Source organism: Callorhinus ursinus, unplaced genomic scaffold, assembly GCF_003265705.2.
Source record: "Callorhinus ursinus isolate GAN/ISIS: 27379988/994484 unplaced genomic scaffold, GSC_fseal_2.0 scaffold3, whole genome shotgun sequence".
In the NCBI taxonomy this organism is placed as follows: Eukaryota; Metazoa; Chordata; class Mammalia; order Carnivora; family Otariidae; genus Callorhinus; species Callorhinus ursinus.
The window spans coordinates 6,099,722-6,124,202 of NW_027397065.1; the positions used below are offsets into that span (position 1 = coordinate 6,099,722).

The 24,481-nt window shown below is 33.9% G+C and overlaps 1 protein-coding gene and 1 pseudogene across 10 annotated transcripts in view; one reads left to right on the forward strand and one right to left on the reverse strand.

Annotated features, from left to right (window-relative positions):
• Positions 1-528: 528 nt before the first annotated feature.
• TMEM161B (transmembrane protein 161B) overlaps positions 529-24,481 on the reverse strand; it is an 82,498-nt gene continuing 58,545 nt past the window's right edge. For 5 of the 10 annotated variants that reach the window (XM_073887797.1, XM_073887802.1, XM_073887782.1 and 2 more), the window contains 7 exons: positions 21,904-22,055; positions 21,351-21,411; positions 20,713-20,853; positions 17,968-18,081; positions 15,700-15,874; positions 14,314-14,410; positions 4,681-13,151 (listed from right to left, as the gene is read on the reverse strand). In XM_073887797.1, the coding sequence (XP_073743898.1) occupies positions 12,877-13,151; positions 14,314-14,410; positions 15,700-15,874; positions 17,968-18,081; positions 20,713-20,853; positions 21,351-21,411; positions 21,904-22,055 (1,015 nt within the window). In that variant the 3' untranslated portion in view covers positions 4,681-12,876. Of the gene's footprint in view, positions 4,260-4,680; positions 13,152-14,313; positions 14,411-15,699; positions 15,875-17,967; positions 18,082-20,712; positions 20,854-21,350; positions 21,412-21,903; positions 22,056-24,481 lie in introns of those variants that run through there. The other 5 variants (XM_025866744.2, XM_025866746.2, XM_025866748.2 and 2 more) reach the window with 5 other exon arrangements.
• LOC141371653 (non-histone chromosomal protein HMG-14 pseudogene) lies at positions 4,173-4,695 on the forward strand (annotated as a pseudogene).

Here is a 24,481-nt window from a genome sequence, read left to right on the forward strand (position 1 = left end):
CTTGGCTTTCTAAATTCTCAGCCTTCTTCTGGTTGGTTTGCCTCTTTGGTGACAATGTATCCTCATCTCTAGAACCAATTCTGTGCCTTTCATCCTCTTGCAGTATTAAAGAAGGAACTATATGGTAGTCAGAGTTCTGGAAATGATTACATATAACAAACTCAGGCAGGTGAAAACAATACCTCAACTAAGCAGTTCCTTTTTAAAGATTTGTAGTCTAAATTTGAAATAAAGTTTTACCTTCTTGTACTTATATGCATCAGCAGGCAGATGGACAAATTATTGTCACTTCTTTGATTGATTGATTGGTTATTGGAGAAGGGAGAAATAAACTGAAGTCCTATTAGATGAATTAAACATGGGCAGATTCAGGTTTTGTGGGTTCTGAAGCATAAATAATTTGGAGGAATTCTCTTTAAGAAAAATATGTAATTATGTATACAGAATTAGGTTAAAAAGTGAATAGCTACTTACAATGAAAAAATCACTTAAAACACTGAAAATAACAACAATCTCACAAAATCCAGAAAAACAACATATTTTTATTAAATGACGTATCTCTGGCCCAGCATCTCATGACATGATGCTGGATGAGTGAGTCAGCACGGTGGGAGTTAGAAATATTCTAGAAGCCATGCTTTACTTGGATGGCCAACAATAACTACACATGGAAATGACAGAAAAGCACATAAATATACCCCACTAAACTTGAATGACAAAGATCCATAATTCAACTTCCCTTTAGCTGGATGCCCCATACACTTCAACACCATCCAACATCAGGAGCAGTGCAACCAGGGGTTAGTGTGAGTTTGAGTCAGCCATATTAAACTGTACATTTTGCAGAAAATATTAAAACTGAAGAGATCCAGGAAAACAGCTGCTACAACTTTCTTCATTTTGCCTACTAGCCAATAATTATCTTCATTTGAGACTATCACATGGTCTTTGCCTTGGCACTGAATGTGCAAAAAGATACTCTGCTGTAGAAGCACCTCTCCGCTCTCTGCAGCACACAACCCACCCCTTCTTCCACTGTCCCTAATCTAAGCTCCACCTCTAGACTGTTCTAGCTTTGTCTCTGTCTCCAGATACGTGTATGCTTCATATACTTAGTGTCTTCTGCTTTGTGTTCCATTAGCAGCTACAAAGAGATTAAGGCAAGGGATTCGAAATAAACCGTATCTTTCTTTTCCCTTGATAGACTATTTTTCCTCTCTCATCTTACAAATAAGGAATCCTACCAAAATCAAGTTTATAATTCAGATTTGCAGACCTCTCTAAAATAGTGGTTTAAATAATGGTTCATACTGTTGCCCCCCATATCTGTGATTGGTGAATATATCTTTTCTTCCAATATTATTCCGATTACTAAGTTTGAAATTTCTACCTTGATTACTCTTAAGAGTATTGATAACTCTTTAACATCTTGATTTTCTTAACATTCAGCTGATTCAACCACACAAACTACAACTTCCAAGACAGCTTTTGTCCTTCATAAAGTTTTCCCTAAAAATCAAATACATATTAATCTTCAATAAAGTACTTATCATACTGTGTTGCAATCATGTCTCTCAACTAGATTAGGAGCCACTTCAAGGCAAAGATGATCTTGTTCACATGTATACGCACAGGACACATTACAGTGGCCAACAGTAACCACTAGTTTGCTGGGCAAACTAATGCACATTTGAATGGAGGATACACATCACTTAAACATACATTTAATGTACAAAGGTACAGCTATCAACAAGAACACTTGAAACTTCACATTGCTTTCTAAATGTACTACCATACAATGTCATAGCAGTTGTAGAAGCCGATGAAGGTTTAAATTATTTCCAGATAACGTGAAAAGGTCAGTGGAATTTGCAACTTTTATAGATCTAGGAAGAAAAAACCCCAGCTCACTCCACCCTAAAACATAAAAACCCATGATTAACCTTTTTGGGTTCCATTATGGACAGATTCCCACCACTTTCTGAATGCACTGCCCTCGGGTGCCAAATGAAGGTGCCTCCATTTTCCACCTCACTGGTAAGAAAGAACTGATGAAAGAATTCTTCTCTTGGATTCTGAACTTCGGAAGATCCTGGAATTTCTTTTCACCACTGGATGGATGTGAGATGAGACTCTGGGAACTTTCACTTTATTTGGCTCTTCGGCTTTTATTTCCTTTGCTGAAGGGTGCCGGAAAGGATCAGATACCTATCTAGACTCTTAAACCAGGTTAAAGTACACGTAAGAGAAATACCATAAAGCAATAGTATTTTAGTGCTATGAAGCAGGAATATAAATTTTCTGAGTTTTCAGGAAATGAACTGATAAAGGCTGTGGCTCTGAATTTTTTTTTAATTTCAGGGACTAATAATCAACTTTTATTATGATTGTATAGTAGTAGACCAAATCTACTTATTAGTGTCATTTCAAAGCAAAATATATTTTAACATCACAAACTCTAGAAACAATCTTAGAATAAAGAGCCTTAAAATTATATCAACTTAGCTTCATGAAGAATATATTACATTGTCCTATTCTCTTTATCTTGCTACACAAGAAAAAACACTCCACTGCATTCAGAAACCTAACTATGAGCTCCATTCTTACTCAGCATTCCTGGAGTCTAAGATTTGTATAACTTTAATAAACTGTAAACTTCATATATTTTTTAAAATAAACTACAAAGATAGTAGAGAGAGCTCTATATGCTCCATACCCAGTTGTTCCTTTTATTAACATCCTATATTATTATGGCACATTTATCACAACTAATGAACCAATACTGATACATTATTATCTAAAGTCCATTCTTTGCTCAGATTTCCTTAGTTTTTTACCTAATGCCCTTTTTTCTCTCCCCGGATCCCATCTAGGATACAACATTTATATCTACTTATTATATCTCCTCAGTCTCCTCCTCTTGGCTCTAATAGTTTCTCAGAATTTCCTTCTTTTTGATATTCTTGAAATTTCTAAGAACTCTTGGTCAGGTATTTTATAAAATGTCCTTCAATTGGGACCTCTTTCTGATGTTTTTCTCATGATTATACATACCGGTGTTATTGGTTCTGTGGAGGAACTAGTGGAAAAGTGCCATTCTCCTTACATCATATTAAAGGTACATATTATAGGGGCGCCTGGATGGCTCTGTCGTTAAGCGTCTGCCTTCAGCTCAGATCATGATCCCAAGGTCCTGGGATCGAGCCCCACATCAGGCTCCCTGCTCAGCGGGAAGCCTGCTTCTCTCTCTCCCACTCCCGCTGCTTGTGTTCCCTCTCTCACTGTTGTCTCTGTCAAATAAATAAAATCTTTAAAAAAAATAAAGGTACATATTATTAACATAATTTACTGATGTTAACCTTGATCACTTTGTTAGGATGAGGTTTATCAGGTTTCTTCACTGTAAAATTAGCTTTCCCCTCCCTTTCCATCCTGTACCCTTTGTAATGAAGTCACTATGCGTGTATTACTATGCACTACTATGTTGAGTCTTCCATTGAACATATACACTGATGTGTTTATTTATTCTATTATTGATGGACACCTGGGCTGTTTCCAGTCTGGGGCTATTATGAATAAAGCTGCTATGAATATTCTTAAATCTTTCTGTGAATATATTTTTATTTCTCTTGGGTGAACATTTAAGGGTAGAATTGTTGGGTTGTCAGGCAGGTGTATTCTTAGTTCTACAAAACAAAAAAAACTACTAGAACTTTTAACAAAGTGATTGTATAATTCCCAGTGTGCCGGTAGCACAAAGTATGAGAGTTCCAGTTGCTTCATATCCTTGTCACTATTTAGTGGTGTCAGAAGCTTCTTTGTTTTTTGTTTTTTTAAGTAGGCTCCACATCCAGTGTGGAGCCCGATACAGGGCTTGAGCTCATGACCCTGAGATCAAGAACTGAGCTGAGATCAAGAGCTGGATGCTTAGCCAACTGAGCCACCGAGTTTTTAATTTTAGCCATTCCAGTAGGTATACAGCAGTATCTCATTGTGGTTTAAATTTGCATTCCCCTGATGACAAACGATATTGAGTGATACATATTTTAAAATACTGTGTGGAGCAGCTGGGGTGGCGGGAGGAGCGGCAGCGGTCAGGCAGCCCAGCTTCGCAAAGGCTCTTGGTGCGCCGGGGCCCGCAGCACACGACATGCGCCTGCCCCGCCGCCACGATGCCCAGGAGGAAGGTCAGCTCCGCCGAGGGGCGGCGAAGGAGGAGCTCAAGAGGAGGTCGGTGAGGTTGTCAACTAAACCTGCTCCTGCAAAAGTGGAAACAAAGCCAAAAAAGGCAGCAGGAAAGGATAAATCTTCAGACAAAAAAGTGCAAACAAAGGGGAAAACAGGAGCAAAGGGAAAACAGGCTGAAATGGCTAACCAAGAAACGAAAGAAGACTTACCTGCAGAAAACAGAGAAACTAAAAATGAGGAGAGCAGCCTCTGATGAACCAGGAGAAAAAGAAGCCAAGTCTGATTAATACCATAAACCATGTCTTATCAGTGGTCCCTGTCGCCCTTCTTGTACAATCCAGAGGAATATTTTTATCAACTATTTTGTAAATGCAAGTTTTTTAGTAGCTCTAGAAACATTTTTAAGGAGGAGGGAATCCCATCTCATCCCATTTTTTAAGTGTAAATGCTTTTTTTTAAGAGGTGAAATCATTTGCTGGTTGTTTATTTTTTGGTACAACCAGGAAATAGCGGGATATTGAATGTGGGAGATTTTGATTGTCTTGGCTATCAGCTCAACATTCCATATATGGGGTAGTTTTTATATCCTATAATACCAAGCATACTAAATGGCAATTTGGAGTCAGTCGTGCATTTACTATGTCTTGAATATTTTAAATTACTTCTATTCCCATGTTGTTTTTGGTAGAATTGTTTCCTAAAGAAAACCACTCCTAGATCTTGGCTCTCCCAGTCAGAATTCTTGTGCACTCTGTAACATCTTGGTCGTGGTAGTCCAGTTTTCCTAGTAACTCTGTTAATGTGCTGTGCAAGATTGAGAATTTGAGTATATGATATTAAATTGTGAATTAATGGGACTTAACAATTTAACAGTGTATCAGCATTTGAAGATCTTGGTACTTGATATACTGTTAAGGAAAATTTGCCTCCAAATTTTAAGCTGGAAGGTCACTGGAATAACTTGTAGAAAAGAATCACAACTACATGGTTTTTTTTAGATTTTCAGTACGTATGTTAAGAATTGTGTACAAACTGAAATGTCTGTACTGATCCTCAAAACAACCAATAAAAACTCAATTAAGAAAGAAAAGAAAGAAGTAATAAAAATAAAATACTATGTGAATGGAAGGCTGTCTCTGAACCAACTCTTCATGGGTAACAGAAAGTCTCTAATAAAAAATTAAAATCCAGAATTTGGGGCCTGCTACTTCCAGCCACAGTGAAATTAATAGGGATCAGATGCACTCTATCTTAAAGAACTATTCAAAGGGCAGCACAGGACCATAATCCCTGAAAGAAGAAAATTATGAGTGAACTCTGCTCCAGCTTACTGACTGAAGCACTCAAGCCACAGCACAGAAAAGAACCAAACCCCAATCCACTGATCTCCCTGAGCCGAGAATCTGGTGAGGAAAAGGCAACTAAAAATCAGGGAAGAGTATCAGAAAGGAGAGTTGCAGAGGGGGAACTCTAGAGATTGGCAGAGAATTCTTTCATGTCTTCAGCTGAGTTCTGATGAATGGATGCATTTGAGGAAATTACCCAATGTTGGGGAAAAGAACCACCAGAAAGGAACAGGCAGACAATCCTCGGGACTCAAATGGGTGGGGATAGTTCCTGTTCCCAGGAGTCAAAGTGGGCATTGGTAGAGTATTCAGAAGGGTATTTCCCCAGTAGTGGGTAAAAATTAGCACCAACTTAAAGGCTGCTCTTGTCTTAACAGCAAGCCTCAAAAGAAAACTGTCTCCTAGGTGTCCTAGGAACTTAGCTACATTCCAGAACAAAGCTCAGGAATATTTAAAGAAATATAAAAATATCCAATACCCAACAAGGCAAAATTCAGTGTTTGCCATCCAAAGATTTTCAGGAAGGCAAACAAATTAGAAAATATGAACCAAAATAAGAAAAATCTATCAACAGACACAAGTTCCAAAGCGAGAGAGAAGATAAAATTAATTGGGGCACCTGGGTGGCTCACTCTGTTAAGCATCCAACTCTTAATCTCAGCTCAGGTCTTGATCTCAGGGTCATGAGTTCAAGCCCTGTATTGGGATCCACGCTGGGTGTGGAACCTACTTAAAAAATTACTAGATCAACATATTGAATCAATTATTATAAACTTATATTCTTTATGTTCAAGACAGTAAAGTGTAAACCTGTTAAGAAGAGACATGTAGGAAATATAAAAGACCCAAATTGAACTTCTAGAGATTTTAAAAAAAGGTCCGAGGTTAAATACACTGGATTAGTGTTAGAAACTACAAAAAAAATTAGATTAGAAACTACAAAAAAAAAAAGTTAGTGAACTTCAAGATATAGCCATAAAAGCTATACAAAATAAGCACAGAGAGGAAAAATCACCTAAACAAAACCAAACTGTGTCAATGAGTTGTGGAAAGAATTAAAAAAAAAAAAAAAAGATAAACATTTTTATTGCTTTACAATCAGCAACAAATATAGCTTAACAATTACAAACATGGTACTTCTAAGTGGTACTCAAATGAAGTGACAAGACCAGAGAGTGCTCTTCCACTTAAAATGTGAAAACTAAACTCCACTCCTTCTGCCAAGAATTTAACACTCTCAAGTAAAATCAATACTTAAGAGGCAAAGAAAACTATTATCAAATTTATTACATATGTCTGATTACATAACTGAAAAACCTTTTATGCATGATCTAGATAGTGCTGGTACTTAACATTTTATTGAACAGTCCTAACTTTTAAGAACTGAGCACTCTTTTCTTTCAACACATTCTTCTGCAAAAGAGCTGTTAAAAAAATTATAAAATCCAACAATGCAATGCAACTGCATTTCTACTTCTTTTCTCAAGATGGAAAAATTAGTCTTTAACTTGACCTGAGATAAAAACCTAGTGATCTAAGAACCTCAACAAATTCAGTATAGGAAATTTAAAAAAATTATAAGAATCATCATATTAAAACTGCTAGATGTTGAGTACTTTATCATCTGCTTTGTGGTCAACTGTGAAGTGTCTATTTAAATTTCTTGCCCACTTTTTTTTTTGGTAGTTGTTTATATAACCTGAACACCAAAATTTTATCTCAACCTATGACATGTCTATTTTCTTAACAGGTTTTTTGATAAGAAATTTTTAATCTCTATGAAATCTATTTTATCATTAAAACAAATTTCATGATTATTGCTTACATACTAAGAAACCTTTGCCCACCCCTAAAATTACCAAACTGTTATGACTTTCTCTAAAAACTATCTGGTTTTAGCTTTTACAAAGAGGTATATGGTCTCTCTTGAATTAAATTTTGTGTGTAGTTTGAGGTACTACATACTACAAATGGAGGGACTGAGGTTCATTTTCTAAAATGTGGATATCTCATTATTCTAGTGCCAAGAGTTGAAATGACTATGCTTTCTCCATTACTGTAAAATTTCACTACTAAATTAAAAAAACTTTTGACGATTAACGTTTGTTAAATAAAATTTTGGTTTATTCCTATAATTCAGTTTTTTTCTCTGATGTTGATACTCAGTTTCAACAGAATGTTCAGTTGCCAGACTATTTTTAGACATAAGCCACTTACCCAAACTGGTACATGGACTATCTACTATAATGATAGAAATTTAAACATGTGGAAAAAAGTTACATTTCATGCTCTGAGGAAATGTTAAAAATAGAACAAGTAAATATACACATAAACACACAATCACAGTAATTCCTGTAATTTATCATTGCTCCTTATTTAAAGTAATTCTACTAACATAGTTTCATTTGTTTTAGTCTTTTGAAATTTTCTACTCATAAATATAAACTGTTTCACTAGAATTACAGAAAGAAAAATACATTCCAAGTAAAAGAGATGTTAAAGCAAGTTTTCGTACAGCACTATTTAAAAAAATACATTCTTTCATTTTTAATACTTCAGCAGTGGGTACACTTGATTTACTCAAACTGTGTTAGAATATTTAAAATTTTGGTAAGATGCTATTAATCAAATTTGTCCTCAGCCATCTTACCCTTTGCATAATTATCTTTGTGTAACAGATTATCTGACAGATTAAAGAACTGGTGGGTAAAATTTGTCTGCCAAATGGACACATCATATTGCTCTAGGGTCCTGCAATTCATCTGAAATCCTTTGAGTCCTTAAAAGTTCTACTGAAATAAAATGTAAACATGTTTGAATTAAGTTAAAAAGCACTTGACAGAAAAACTATAACCAGCGGACTCAGGAGATTATGTTTCTTACATGCTTTACTGTTCATTAGCAAACAAGCAGCATTTAAATTCAATGCCTATAATCCTTTATGTACAATACACCAGTCTGAAAAGGGGAATATATAATACTGTCCATCTTTTCAAAAATTTCATTAGTGAGCTCACAAATAGCAAAGTCCAAACAATCTGGGTGTTTTGTCAACCAATGAACTACTAAGAAAACTGCTAATAAGAAAAAACAAAAAAAACACTATGATAGTTCTTACTTCCTGCAAGTCATTACTCAGAAATTACTTTTTCAGTGAGGCTTTTTCTCTCCATGGGCTCCTTAAAATTTTAACTTTATCCCTACCATGCAACTTCATACTCCTTTTCCCTTCCCTGATTCTTCCCCACCCTCCCCACTCATTAGATCTTATCACTATCTAACATATCCTACATTTGACTCATTCATTTTGCTTCAATCCCGCACAGAACTCTAAGCTCCTTGAGGGAAGGGATTTTGATGTTTTGTTCACTGCTGTATGTAGAGCAGTTTCTGGAATATTGTAGGTACTCAAAAAAGATTTACTGAATGAGTAATTAAAGGAGTACAAAGCAAAATGTTCCTGGAGAAAACACTCTTTGTGAAGTCATTTTCAAGGAACGGTAAGTGAATACCCTCTAACGTGATCTGTGACCCATTCCTAAAGCCAAAAATTGCTATTCATTTTTCTCATGCTAACACAAAGAGAAATTGATACCAGCTGTAGAAATATATAGCTATACATTTAATGTAAATTCCTTATTTTATTTTATTTTATGATAAAACTGAGGTCAATAGTGATAATTCAATTCTATTTCATTAGTATAGGTTGAACGCCTAGTTAAGTGCAAAAAAATAGCTACCTGAAGACAGTAATGGGATGTTTCCTGATTGTTAAATTAACGTTCTTTCCACAAAATTATGCTGCGTCTTCATTTAAGACAATGAATAGTCTTTTGCCAAGTGGAGGAAAGGAGGGGAGTAACCACATATAGGGAGTTATAAGGGGGGGGGGGAAGGAAAGAACAACAATGAAATAGAAAAATACACATTCTCTGAATCACTGAAGATAAGCCCATCCAACATAATAATTTGTAGCTAAAAAAAGAAGTTCAATTTTAACAGAAGACAAACGTATGGACAGGCTGTATTTGGTTTTTCTTTTTTCTTAGGAAGAAAAAAAAGTAAAATGTTTACCATTTTAAAGGAGAGGAAGGTTGACATTAGCTTTGTGATCATCCTTAGTGTCCATGTCAGAGTATTCATGGCATATAACCAGCTCAGCTATGAACTCAGGGTACAGACATAATGAGACAAGTAGGAGTTAAAAGATAGTAGAAATATCTGAGATACTGGGGTTCATGGTCTAGGATCATAAATGTGTTCAAATCTGATTCCTTAAGCCACCTAAAGGTCTGTGAAGATGCAGGATGATCCACATTCAAAAATCACTTAGTTTTGTTTTGGTGAACAGAGCCATATACCATGATAGACCATTTTCAATTATGAGATGGCTCAGAAAGTGTGTTTGAATTCAGAGAATGTTGAGACCCTATGCTTTTCAGTACTGAGAATTTAATCTTTCATTTGAAAGAATAAAATTTATCCAGTGAAGTTCCAATTATAGATTTCATAATGAATTCTACTTATTGCTTCCTGGACCTATCAATTCCATTAATGGATGAATATCTGTTCTGAATCATAACTCAAGAAGAAATGTCACTATTTTACCAATGGTATTTGTATCAGAAACAATAAGACAATGAGCCCATTCTGCTTGGATGCGTTGGTCACTTATGCATAGCAACTGGAATTCTGGGGAAAATGCCAAAGATAATCAAAATGCATACGGATATTAAGATAAAATTATATGCTTTTCATTTCAGACATATCAATGGGGGTAAAAGGGAGAATACAGCTCTGATTTTTATAGTGCAATGGGCAGGGGGTGGGGGGGAGGAATAAACAAATTGTCAAATGCAATTCCACAAATCATATGGAAGCAAGATTATAAGGATTCCTAGTTAATTTAGTAGAAATATAAAATAACTGACCTATGAAGCATTTCTATTGACTAGAGCCCAATATAAAAAAATATAAGAATTCTACTGGCCTAATTAAGAATATTAAAATGTTATTAGGAATCATTTTGGATACATGTATGTGTATATATACACACACACACACATATTTATAAATTATGTTGTACACCTAAAATACAATGTTTTATGTCAATTATATCTCTATTAAAAAAGTGTTATTTGGTTTACATAAAGTACAAACCCTTTACACTCAGGAACAGAATTTGTGTACAGAGACAAGATACTTAAATAAGCCAGTAGTTATAACCATCACTCTCTTCAAATTTGTTTAGAAAGGCTAAAAGAACCTAAATCAAACCCATTACTTAAGTTAATGTGCAGTTTGCACAAGTTCACAGTATACTGAGGGAGAATTCAAGTCTAAAAAGAGTGAATCAAGAGTATTTTAGAAATGCATGTTACTTCATCCAATAATAAATTCTAAGCCTTCTCCCCACCCCACCCCCCAGATTACTCCACGGTACAATCTTTGAAAGTCAAAATAATAAATTATAGTTTTTAAAATGTAGCTCTTTAATAAAAAAGGTTTTAAGTATCAGGTGAGGTTCTTTTTAAGTCCAACATGTGAGAACGTTCACATACAAAATAAGTGTCATACTTCCCTATAATCTTGTTAAAAGATACTTATTTTAGTGGATGCTGCTATCTCAAGATGTTTTTGGAAATACACATGAACTATCATTAGGCTATATTAACAATTAATATTAGCTGAAGAGTTTTATCCAACTTAAGCACTTATTACTCACTCATATTTAAACATCTCAGCTAATTCCAAAATATTTAATCTATACCTAAAAGACAGGAACTTGTCTGTATTGCGATTACTCAAATGAATGTGAACCACAAGCCTTGAAAGTTAAGTCCAAAAGACCTTCAAAATTGCTTTCAATACTGACAATAGCACTGAAACAATAGCAACTAATATACAGCCTCTCAAGAACATTCTATGGAAGAACGTTTATCTATAAATTCTACTACTTGTTTAAAAAAGAAAACAAACCTTATTTATCTCTTATATTCATTCACCTTAAAAACTGAAAACTCTTAATTTTGGGTTTTACATAAAGCATCAAAAAAAATTTTTACTTTTTTTCATTTCCTATGAATTTATCATTCAAATTACCTCAATTTCATTCTGTAAAAGAAAATATTAACATTTCTTATTCTCAACACTAATACTTAAATCCTATTTAACATGTGTTTAAACTATTCCTGTATATTTGGTTAGTGGGAAAGGTTCTGATGTTTGAAAATGACAGAAAAAGAATTTTAATTTGGGAGAAATCACCCAAGTATTTTTAAAATTTTAAGCAGTCTCACACATAGGCAATGCAAATAAATTGCTTGATCTGATGAACTTTCAAAATGTATTTTAATCTCATTCCAAAAAGAAAGAAAATTTCTAGATACAAACACATCTCATTCAATCACATTTAATATACATTCAGCAACTTAAAATATTATAAGGATCCAATATTTTCACCTTTTATAATCTCAATATATTATATATTTAATATATAATATATATACAATACATACAGGTAGTCAGCAGGATTAAAGTAATTTTTTAAAAGTCTGATCAATATTGATAAATATCTTTAGACAATTAAAAGAACCGTATTTAGGATCACAGAATAAAATAAAATATGGGAGTTCCAAGCCTATTAGCAAGATTGCAAATGTTCATATAGCCAATCATTTTAAAAGATCCCTCAAGTTGGAAAGAATACATTTTAAAACAATACTCTTGCTATTCTCAAGCAGCAGTACTTGTAGATACTCAGCATGTACATCTCCATTAAATTTAAAATTATTATGCAGCTTTCTTTACTGTAATATACAGTAGCTATTTCTTCCTTTCTGTTGGATTTTGCTATTGTTGTTTGAAGAGTAACTAATATATTACCAACAGAAGTGACTCTAGCTCCTTTCCCTCCCCCAAAGCATGGCTCAGTCTGAAGATTGTTCTACAGGCAGCCACTACGAATACTGACAGTACCTTTATACCATTAAGAGCAATCAATCAATAACTGGAGTCATCTGAGAAGTTTCAAAGACTGCTAGAGGTTTCTGTAAACCAAGGTAATCAAAAGTATTACCCCTGTAGATAGCCCTCTCACATCAGTTAATATAAGGAGTTAGAATTCCAATGCCACAGTATAGCAGTTAATAATCTACTCTGTAATTTTAAATATTATACCACTGATTCACCCTGAGAATACAGAGGAAGCATTTAAAACAAGATATTCTGATATGTTTTTTTTCCTTTGTATTTGCTTTCTTCTGGTTTCCAACAGCCCTTCAAGGGCACAAATATTTCAAATCAAAGTGTGACTTGGATATCCTTTTTTGTTAACTGAGATTCATGCCACAGTCAGATACTGGTGATAGAAAAGCCCAAAAAGGCTTGTAGAAAAGAGACAAGCAGCAATCCACCAGGTCAGAAAAGACAGAAGTCCTCGAAAAAGGAGAGGAGTGAAAATATTTTTTAAGCTGCTCAGTGCCACTGTTATTTGTGTAACAGTTACCTTCATCTTCCCATCAGATGGTAATTCAGAGTAAACAGAGTTGGAGGGTAGACTATTATCCACTGGTAAGGTAGAGATAGATTCTGGATAAATCCCCCAGGAATGATTACCTAGAAAATTCAAGACAAAAGTAAAACTTGAAGACTAACTAATTCCAAGACCTCTAATTAAAAAAAAAAAAAAAAAAAAAAAACTTTTAACTTATACTTGAAATTAAGAACAAGAAGTTTAGTGGCATAACAAATTATTTCACATTGAAAATGAAGTAAAATAACCTTTCTACATATTTGGTAAAAAATTCATTTGACTTGATTAGACTACAAGCTGGTCTTACCAGTAAAAGTACACTTAAAAGTCTGATTTACTTTTAACTAACTGCACTAAAATCTGGTAAAATAATAAAAACAATTTTTTTCCTTGTATAATACATTAATCAACTACCTCTACTGGAGTGACAGGGACAAACTCAGTAACTTCTTAGAAATCTTTTCTACCTCTAGAATATCAGAATAAATTTCTTTCTCAGAAACTATCTATGATTTCAATGTGAGAGACTATTAATAGCTTCCAGAAAGTTTTTCATCATATATTTTCCTATGTTGGATAGGATATGAGTCACATAATTTATAAATGAGCTACTTCTTTATGTTCCATAGATTCCTAAAGGCCATTTACATCTACCGTCAGCTCTATAGTATCTACGAAGTCCACCCAAATAATACTTTTAGTTCCTTTGGGCTTCTTAAACCCCCACACTGACTGATTGCCTGATCTAAGCAAAGGGAAACAATCAATACAATAATGGATAGTTCTCGAATAACACCACACAGGAACTTCGTTTAGTGAACAGACTTATAGGAGAACTTTGTTCTTCCGCTGAGAAATCTTTATCCTATCAAAATCTAAAGGAGAACTCACTAAAGGATCCTGGATTCATGTAAGTATACAACAACCTTATAATAACTGAAATGTTAGGCACTAACAAAACCTTCCATCATCCTCTTACAACACAAAATAACTAAAACCAAGAGTGCTCATTCAAGTTTCTCAGTAAATCTGGGAATCAATCTTAGCAAACAATTCTTGTAAGTAAAGCATATTATAAAACTATACGAATCTGAAGATGATGAATCAACTTTTAAAAGTTTCCCATGTCAAACTTTTAAAGAAAACAATTTTAAGAAGCATATTTCTTTGTAGGTAACAAAAAGCATTATTAATTATAGGCAGAAAGTAAAACAACACATTTCCCAGTTGCCAGGGCAAGCCTACCTAGTGTTTTCAAAAGCAGAGTTGTGTGAAGCAGCATTACCAGAGGTGCCACATACTGCAGGGCAATGACACAAAGGTAATAAAAGACTCGAGCCACCTGCAACCAACAACATTCTTAAGTGTCTAATACGGCTGACATGTTATGAGTGAATTAAACTTTCATATAATTGTCAAAATGAATTGCTTAAGAGATAAGTAATCCCATCATGGGAAGGAAGCTAAACCCTATTAAGTTTGCACTTCATTATAAATGCCCCCAAACTGACTTCAGAAAGGCTCAGTTTAAAGATAAGTTGTTTTTTTTTTTTTTTTAAGATTTTATTTATTTATTTGACAGAGAGAGACACAATGAGAGACAGAACACAAGCAAGGGGAGTGGGAGAGGGAGAAGCAGGCTTCCCACTGAGCAGGGAGCCCAATGCGAGGCTTGGTCCCAGGACCCTGGGATCATGACCTGAACCGAAGGCAGACGCTTAACAACTGAGCCACCCAGGCACCCCTGAAGATAAATTGTAAATGTGGAAATATTAAACTCCTTGAAAATAGTTCTGAAGTGGTTAATATAAATTGGAGAAAATAATCCCTTAAATTTAAATGGTATATTCACTTACATTTCAAATATAAAACAAAATGCTAGGATCTCTAGACAGACACCAAAAACATCAAGCTAAATAAAAATAACAGACTAAGTCATAAAACCCTCATAAATAAAAACATCAAGTCCCCATTCTATATGAACATATACAACTAAAATTTGAGGTAAAATTATCATAGAGAGAACGAAAATATGTAAAAAAAAAAAAAAAAAGTGTCTGAATCTTGATGAACACCCTGACTATGAAAGAAAGTGAAAAACAGAGCACCCAACACCAAATTTCTAAAAAAACAGACATGATCCAGTTATACAGATCCAGTTAACTATAATGGTGGATGGATTCCTAGCCCTCTCCTTTTCTGAAATTCCCATTAAGTTAAATATTTACATTTCATGTTCAAATACTTGGAATAATGTTACATGGAATTAATTTAGCCACTAGAACTAGTATTTCCTACCCCATAAGTCTTAAAGGCTAGACAGTAACATTTTATAATGTCTTTCAAATCAAATGGGGGTCCCATTTAGCAATAGTAGATACACCACAGAATTGCAACCCAAACTGTATGATACTTCAAGTACTCAGGCAGGAAGAGGACTTGAGACTCTTTCTTCCCTTAGCACCAAAATCAGATTGAGATCTCTTCAGTATCTGTCAATTTAAGATTATGCCATATATTTAATGGCAAGAGTACTGTGGGATAAAATTACTATTAAGGTAAATTAAATGCCTAGTTTTCTTACAATACAGTGCTTGCTAGTCTTCATTGTGACTACAGTATGAAACTTACCATTTTCTGTAGCTCAACTGTACTTATTCGCCCTGCTTCTTTCTTCATCTGATCCACACATTTCTGGGCTAAGTTTAAGTAAGCTTGCAGGTGACTGCGCATCATGGCCAACCGCAAAGCACACAGCAGGATTATTAACCAGAGTCGCAGAGTATCGAATGTAGCTTCTGTCATTCTACAGATCAAGAAGTTGACATGGTGCTCTCAAAGACCAAAATACGTTAGCATGCTAGTTATGTGTGTCAGCGTTCACCGCATAAAATATAGGATATCTATACTTAATTACAGTTGGAGATATAAAACAAAAGTATCCCACTATACTACAGGCTTACCTATATATAATAATTTAACTTGTATAACAGACCTAGACAGATAAATGTTATCATGGAAGTATAGTAGTAACAGATATGTATCTACAAGAAAAATGTAGAAAAGTACCTGGGATCCTCTTCACTATCTACCCTCCTCCATGGAAAAAAAAACTGGTTGTGAAATGAAGAGAAAAGCTGGGTGCTCTTAAACTGGAGAATAAGAGAAAGAAGGAAACTATAGGAGACTGCCTGGGGAACTATCAAGTCAACAACCCATGCCTAGAGTTTTGTCTGATTATGTAGATATTTGAACAGGATCTCTCACTCTGCTGACTTCCTGATTGGGATCATAGGCAAACCAGAAATTCTAATATATTATGAAGAAATCAGATGTGTCAGATTCCTCTCCAACAAGTCATTTAACCTATGTGCTCAAGCTGGCTCAGTTGTCAGCAATTCCTCAAGATTAAGATGAGGATTCCAGGTAGAAGGTGTACCCTTATGATGTTTTCTTCAGTTGACTGGAGAGGGCTCCTTAAAGGACTTTAGAAAGAAGAGGTAATTTCTGATGTCCGGTGATTAACATAATATAATAAAATTAAAAAAAAAAAAAAGACCATGGTTTCTCCTTTGGTAAAAGGTAACACTGTGAGTACTTTGAAAGTAACACCTATACCATGTTCCTTGTCTATTCTAAACTCTAGCACATCAGGAGCTTAATATAGGATGGCTAAAATGTGTGAAATTACTTTTAAAAATGTGAATCTGTCAAGTTAAAATTACCATTAAGACTTACTTGTGTGGGGGGAAAAACATTACAATCTCAATGACTACTTCCCTAGTTCAATAAGATTAACTCTTAAAAAAAAAAAGTCATGGTCATCACTGATTATATACTCCAAGACAAATGTGTACCAGGATCTAAAAGAAATACATAATATAAAATGTATACTGTCAATGACTTGTCAAGGTTTTCTACTTTAATTTTGATGAGGCAGAGCAGTGAAAGAAACATTGATTAAGCATTTACTTCCAGCTGGTTGCATTACATGCATTCTTTCATTTAATTCCAATGATAACTTTGTGAGGTAGATACTATTATCTTCATTTTCCAGATGGGGAAACAGAGGCTCAGTGAAGTTAAATAATCTCCTTCAAGTGACAGTTTCAGTGAAGATCAGAACTGGGGTTTGAACCAGCTTCGTCTGAATCTTTGTTATTCTAACATAGTTCCACAATGCTAATGAGTTAACATATCGTAAGTACAGTTATCAGTACCTTTTAATAAATTGTTTCTGTGTTTCCTTACCATCTTCCTCTGTTAAAAGGGGAAATATGACCTAATATTAGATAACAATGTTAAGGCATTATTTTTAATGTGATAGGTATGATGATAATATTATGTTGGAAAATGTCATTTCTTAGAGGTACATACTCATGTACTTAGGGGTAAAAATGTTAGATCTCTACTTCACTTGAAAAACTACTTCTTTAAAAAAACAAAACAAAAAAAGGGTGAAGCAAATATGGAAAATATTAACAACTCTTATAGGGGCCAAATATTGAGTTTCCATTTATACTACTTATTTTATACTCTGTAATTTTCACAGTTAAGGATAAAAGAACTGAAGAAACTATCTTAAAAATAGGCCCCAAAACCAAAAATGTCAGATAACAACAGGACATTAAGTGAGAAGGCAGAAAAACTTACAAATACACAAGATAACTGTTAATGTGGATTAACAATCATTCACATTCATTAATGAAGATCATAAAAAAGTTAATGATGATTTGTAGCTTCAGTTTTAGAACACATCTTTTAGCATTTCTACTAATCTTTTAAAAATACAGTATCCTAATATTACCATTAAAAAACTTAAAATACAGTATATACCATTTTGGAAAAGTTTTGATTCTATAAGGAAACAAAAATTAGCCCTCAAATACCCATACTTACAAAGGGACACTTTCTTTACCCAATGGTGGGTTCATAATGTAGTCTTTGGTGATTGGTTTTACCCAGAGCAGAACCATAAATAAAGGAGCCAAGAAGTTGATATGAAGTAATGTTCTGAAAGTATTTAAGAAATAAATATAAAAACCCAGGAACAAAATACACTAATTAACTACAGAAACTTGGAACTTACAAAATGAAGGTAGAAACTTATTTTCAGTATCTGTATTAAGGTACCAATATCATCATTATTTTCTATTTATCATTATCACTTGACACTGATTTGAGCCCCTGCAAAACTACCTCATTATCTGAATTTCTCAAATGAGAACATTTAGATTCAGGAAAGTTAAATGACTTGCTCATGGCAATATTACAGGTTAAAGGCAGATGTAGCACTAAAATCTAAATCTGTTCGGTTCTATCCTAGTGTTAACTACCCCTACTATATCCCTGATTTAATACACAGGTACTTAAATGACTAACTTTATACAGTCAATGAATCCAATGGATTTTCAATATAGAGGCATCATCTTTTGACACTTTTTCAGTGCAAGCCAAAACAAAGTGCCTCCTTATTGTTTACAAATAAGAGTCAGTGATTAGCAAGGTCCAAAATACTAGAAGGCATACACTGTTAGAATCATAAATGATTTTCATATATTTTTATTTCTTCATGCAGTATTATGAATTTCCCTATCCTATACATACCAAGAAAATTTACATCACTCCACAAAGGCAATATACCTAATACACCAAAAGGTTTTAGGTCTGAGTTATAATTTCATTGTTAATTATTGTCCCAAGTTTGTATCCTACAAAGACAGATGACTGTAAAGACAGTTCTTATTTCAGAAAAAAAGACAAATTCCTCTATTTTATTACCATGTCCTGTTTTCAGGATCAACCACAGTGAAGGGCTAAACTGGAGGGTTTTAAATACACACACATGCATACACACACATTTCAAAATCTTCACTACAGTGAAAATGACAGTGATCTATGTGAGGAAAACAGGGCTGCGTCAGAACACCTGACAGGGAAAGGTGGAACTTTGGTTCTAAGCTCTGGCATTTAAACAAGTACTAGTGTCTGGCCATGGGGCTGAGGAGAACGCTGCTCGTTGTGCCAGTCATGTTATTCTCACACCAGAACAAGGTTGCCCACACTCCTGTATCATGGCAAGAGTGCTACAACACAACCAGGGGCTGCAATGAACTGAAAATGAAGCTCCAAACCCCAAAGGAGAAAAAAATCTGAAAAAGACGCTACATTTTACTGAAAAGGAAACTAAGATGTGCCCCCTCCCAATCCTAAACCACCACTAAATGCTTTAAATATTTTTATAAAGTGATTCTTTCATCCCCCAGCCTGGGTAAACCACCGGTGTGGGGGAAGAAAGCAGCAGTATTAGGTATGCAGTGTTGCTAGGGAACACTTTAGCATCAAGGAGCAGCCCACAGCGGTTTCAGTAGCTGGTGAAGGGCTCCCCTCCACCCACCCTTTCAGCTAATTTAAATCCTAACACTGGGTTTAGTGGACTTAAGTGTGTGTGTAGAAAGGAGGGGGAGAACCAGGTTTTGTTTTAAAAGAAGCCATTAGAAAGATGGATGGATGTTGGGAGGAAGGCAGGATGTAGCCAAGAGCACACTGAGTAGAAGGAGGGGGAAAAAAGGGATGAAGAAGTGGGTACTGGGAGGTGAGAATAGGTAAAGGCGTGCACGCATGGGCATGCACACATACATGCGTGCGCACACACACACACACACACACACACATAAAATATGCAGAAAAATGGAGGTTAAGGAAAAAACAAAAAAGATTCAAAATTAAAATAAAGGAAAATGACATGGGTAAGAGATAAGAATGTGAAAAGACTACGGAATCAGCATCATTTAATACAGGGTTTTAAGAGCAAAAATGTTAAGAAAAATGATCAGAGAAACTCAAAGATTATATACACATATATCAATGGAATATTCTCAACTTGGGCTTCCACTGTAAAACATAAAGACAAGATGGAAATTTTGGGTCTGGATATGAATTGAAAGATATAAACCTGTCATTCCGCCAAGGTGTCTAACATCAACAAAAAACATCTATAACAACCACAAAGAATATAGTAAATGGGCTTTGAACTATATGTAGAGATTCAAATATGATTTCTCCATTTGAGAACTAAAATAGAAATTGGCAGTTAAAAGTAATCTACGATATTTACTACTGTACAGTATCAGCAATCCCCAAATAAAATAACGTATTATTTTAACAAGAGTCTCATAAACCGATCAGTAATTTAGGAAAAACATACATTTCTTATGTATACAGAGTTAACTTTTAAATAAAAAATTAAAGTATTTAATTAAAATTACTTACATAAAATTTAAATATTTTAATGAAAATGTTCTGATTTAAGAGAATTACCATAGATCCTTAGTTCAGCTGTAGATGATACTACAGTATTATAAACATTGACTTCTGAGTTAAAAAGAACTAACATAAATACTGATACTTCCTTTTTTTAACAAGTAAAAAAGAAATTTAGTAATTGATGTATGTTTTTAATCACAGGACTCAAACTTTAGAAGTAAATAAAAGAAACCTGTTTATAGAAGAAGTAGTGTGACATCAAATGGTTATTTATTAATTTTCAATACAATAATTTATGATTTCATTACAATAATATACCTTCATTAAGATGGAAAACATATATTTATCTGCATGTGCTTATGTACATTTTCCGCTTACTGTGTAATTTTTTCTGTTGCCAAATTCAGGGCATCCAGATGCATTTGAGCCAGTCGTAATCCAGGAAATGTCAAAAAAGCCCCAATGAGTGAACAGAAAATAGCCAGGAAAAATTTGAAAGTAAGTTTTGAAACAGGACCCCTAAAAAAAAAAAAAAAAAAAAAGTATTAAGTTCTTTAACTTTCTAGGAATTTCCTTTCCTCTAATCAATTACTTTGCAAACCACAATAATAGTAGTAACAAAAACTAAGTAAACTTTTACAAAAAGACTACTCCTACTCAATTATCCATAATGGATTTTGGTGAACTGTAAACTAAAACAGGCATCTCTAGCCACACTGGTAACAACCTAACCTGCATATTCAACATAGAATTTGATATATGACTCAGGTACAAAGTTATTTAATCTCTGGTGGCAGAGGAATTAAATCAAATAAGAGCAAATCCAAGTAAGAATTCCATCAAACATACTAACTTTATACATATGTAAAAACTACGAGTGAAGATATTTCTAAAAGTCCTACTTAGAGAACTCTTTTCAAGGATTAAAAACACAAAGCCACTTACAGTAAATGTTTTTTTACAAAAAAATGGAAAAAATTAAACTTAAGTGATACTTAGTATTTTTAAAAACTTACTGAGATTCTAAACCTTGCTTTTCAAGAAACTGCATCGCACTATCTGAAAAATTTGTAAACCCTGCAGGGAAAAAAAAAATTATTCTTAATACAGAATCTTTCTTTGGAAATAAAATGTTAGGAAACAGAACATCTTAAATCTTGAAGTGACTAGCTTAGGCTCTTTCATGTGTTAATTAGTAGCCATAATGCAATAAAATTTGGTTATTAGCAGGAATAGGCTTTGAAAACAACCCTTTGATATTTGTACATTCCGTAAGTGTGCATAAAATTTGCATCTTTATCTATTTGAGTGAACTTCAGCATTGCAGAAACTTAAATTTAACTTTAAGGAAAAAATGAGGGGGCAGCATTTTTAGAAGAAGCTAACAAAAAGTTTAGCTAAAACAAAAAAAAGGAAGATTAAGAATAATAAAGGTTATTTAGAACATTACAGAATATACTCTCAAACCTAATTTTAAAAACATATCAAATATAAAACATAATAATGAAGTAAAAAATATTAACACTTGATAAAGCAAAACTGATTTTTAAACTTATATAAAATGATTACCTGTTTCAAGTCCAAATTCCAGATAGTTTTCTGTTACAATCAAGACTGCCATTGCTTTCACAAAGAAAAAAAATCCAAAGGTAACACAGACTGATCTTTCACCACCATCTTCTACTTTAAAATAGTGTGTAGTTAATGAAAATAGAACTTTGCTGCAGAAAAAAAAGTTCAGGAAAAACCACAAGTAACTGTGGGAGTTAAACAGAACCATCTTCATAGGACTTAAACTCCAATAAAATCTGACTACAACGTTTATTTTGATTCTACAACATGCTTATCTACAAGGTGCCCTTTGGAAGGAAGTGAAAAACTAATGAAAATCTGATTAGTCTTCCAGGAAATAGGACATAAAAACAAAGCAAATTTTAGCAAAGTTTATAACATTTTTAAGTTAATGAAAAGTGCACATATACATGTTAAGCTGTAACTAGGGAAAGAATGTATTTCTATTTTATCTGATTCAAATTTTACTAGGAGGTTATTATAATAATTTTATGAAACAGGTTCTCAGTGACATGAAAAGCCAAGGTAGAGGTTATTTTAGGGAACTACCTTTTCTTTGGCATGTTTTTCAAATAAATTATATTTAGAATTAAACATACACACATCACAGAAATCATCTGTAAATCATCCAATAATTCAAAATTTGAGAATTACTAATAGCCAATGGTAAGTTGGTATCGTTTCACAGATTACCATTAAACAAAAAACCTAGAGAAAATAAGTTCCAGCTGAGTACTCAAAAACAACCAAAGGTTCAATGTGCTCAATTATTTAAAAAAATAAAATACTTTTATGTAAAAATATTAATTATTTTATTTGAACTCCCCCACTCCTCCAAGGGATCAAATAAATATCAAACCAGTGGATGATGCAAAACTAGAACCCAGATTTCCATTATATCCAATTGTTCTTGAAAGCATAAACCTGCCAAACAAAATAAGGTGCTTAGCGAAAAAAATCTAGAAAAGCAACTTTCACATCAACTATATGTCAAGCATGGAAAATAATAACAGCTGTCGCTTAGTACTTGCAAGTGCTAGGCACTACCAATTAACTCATTTCATCCTCACATTAGCTAACTATCATCATTACTTTACAGATTTTAAAAAAACTGTGGCACAGAAAAGTAACTTGCCCAAGAGCACACAGCTTAATTAGAGGAAGTAAGGATTTAAAATCTAGGCAGTCTGGATCCAGAATGTTCACTTAACTTATTATACTGCCTCTTCTAAACTGTATACAGCACCTAAGTTATGTGGTAGTTTAGCAGTAACACAAGAAACCTAAAAATAGAGTTGCCATGAAAGATGTGAACAGTTCAAACATTCTCATGATCAGAAGACTCCTTCTTGAAAAGTTGGGAAAGGGTAAGAACTCTCTCATCCTTTCTGCTTAAAAAGCTGTCCTTTTTTGCCCTATTTAAAAATGGTTAATAAACTTATTACCCATTCTTCTAATTTTTTTTTTGGATACTACCTAGAATATTGGATATAAATGCTTCCCAGCTGCTTCCCAGCTGCTCTTAGTTAAGGTCCCCTAGCCTAAAGTAAGACAAAGGTAATACAGACAGATGACTTTTTGGCATTTTTTCAAATGGAACTTGAAATAAATCTCTACTGGAATGTAAAATCCATTATATCAAGGATTCTTGTCTCATTCAGTGCCACAAAAAATGCCTGGCACATAGTAGGTACTCAAACAATCAGTGAATGAATTTTGCCATAGAAATGTTTTTACATGGCAGTTTAGGTAAGCTGAAATAGTATTAATTCTATGCTTCAAGGGTAAATAGATTTTTGAAGAATGATATAAAAAACAACACTGTTTGCCTGGGACAATATACTCAAAGTAAAAAAAAGAAAAAAAACCTCAATGTAGAAAAAGTTTTAGTCTACAGATCTGTCTTTGTTATTGGTAATAACAAATATAAATTATTTACCACCCATGGTTATAAATGTAAAGGACTGCCTGGGTTTTATAAAAGCTATGGCTTTGTTTTCTTAAGGCTTATTTAGCAGATAGTTTCCCCTTTAAAATGTAAAAAAAAAAAAAAAAAAAAAAATACAGGAATAGCTCATCTTTACCCACTTATTCCAGAGCAACCAGGACCACAGAATAGTGTGATGGAAAGTATTTTATTAACACCCTTTACTCAGCTCATTTTTCAGTGAGTATCATCCCCTTCCTGCCTTCACTGTTCCCATCTCTTCTCATCTCATGTTATTTCCACTCCAGCTAATCTCCTTTTCATATAAATCTCTTCTTTTTCTTAAATACCATGATGCAAGATACTTTCTCTGTTTTCCTAATTACTTACCAGTAACACTGCTATTTTCTTTGGAGAACTATGGTCTTGAATGCTATGTTACAGACAAAATGAACTTTCATGGGCTAATATTGCCAGGGGAGATGCCATTTATAGCATTACTTCTCTAAAAAAGTATTACTTTACTTCTAAGCATTTTAGAACAATCTACAAATTAGTTTGGAGATACTACCTACAAATCACTGTACTAGAAACCGATTTCAACTTTTTAATATATTTCTTTATAGACTGTAATATTTTTATGCTACA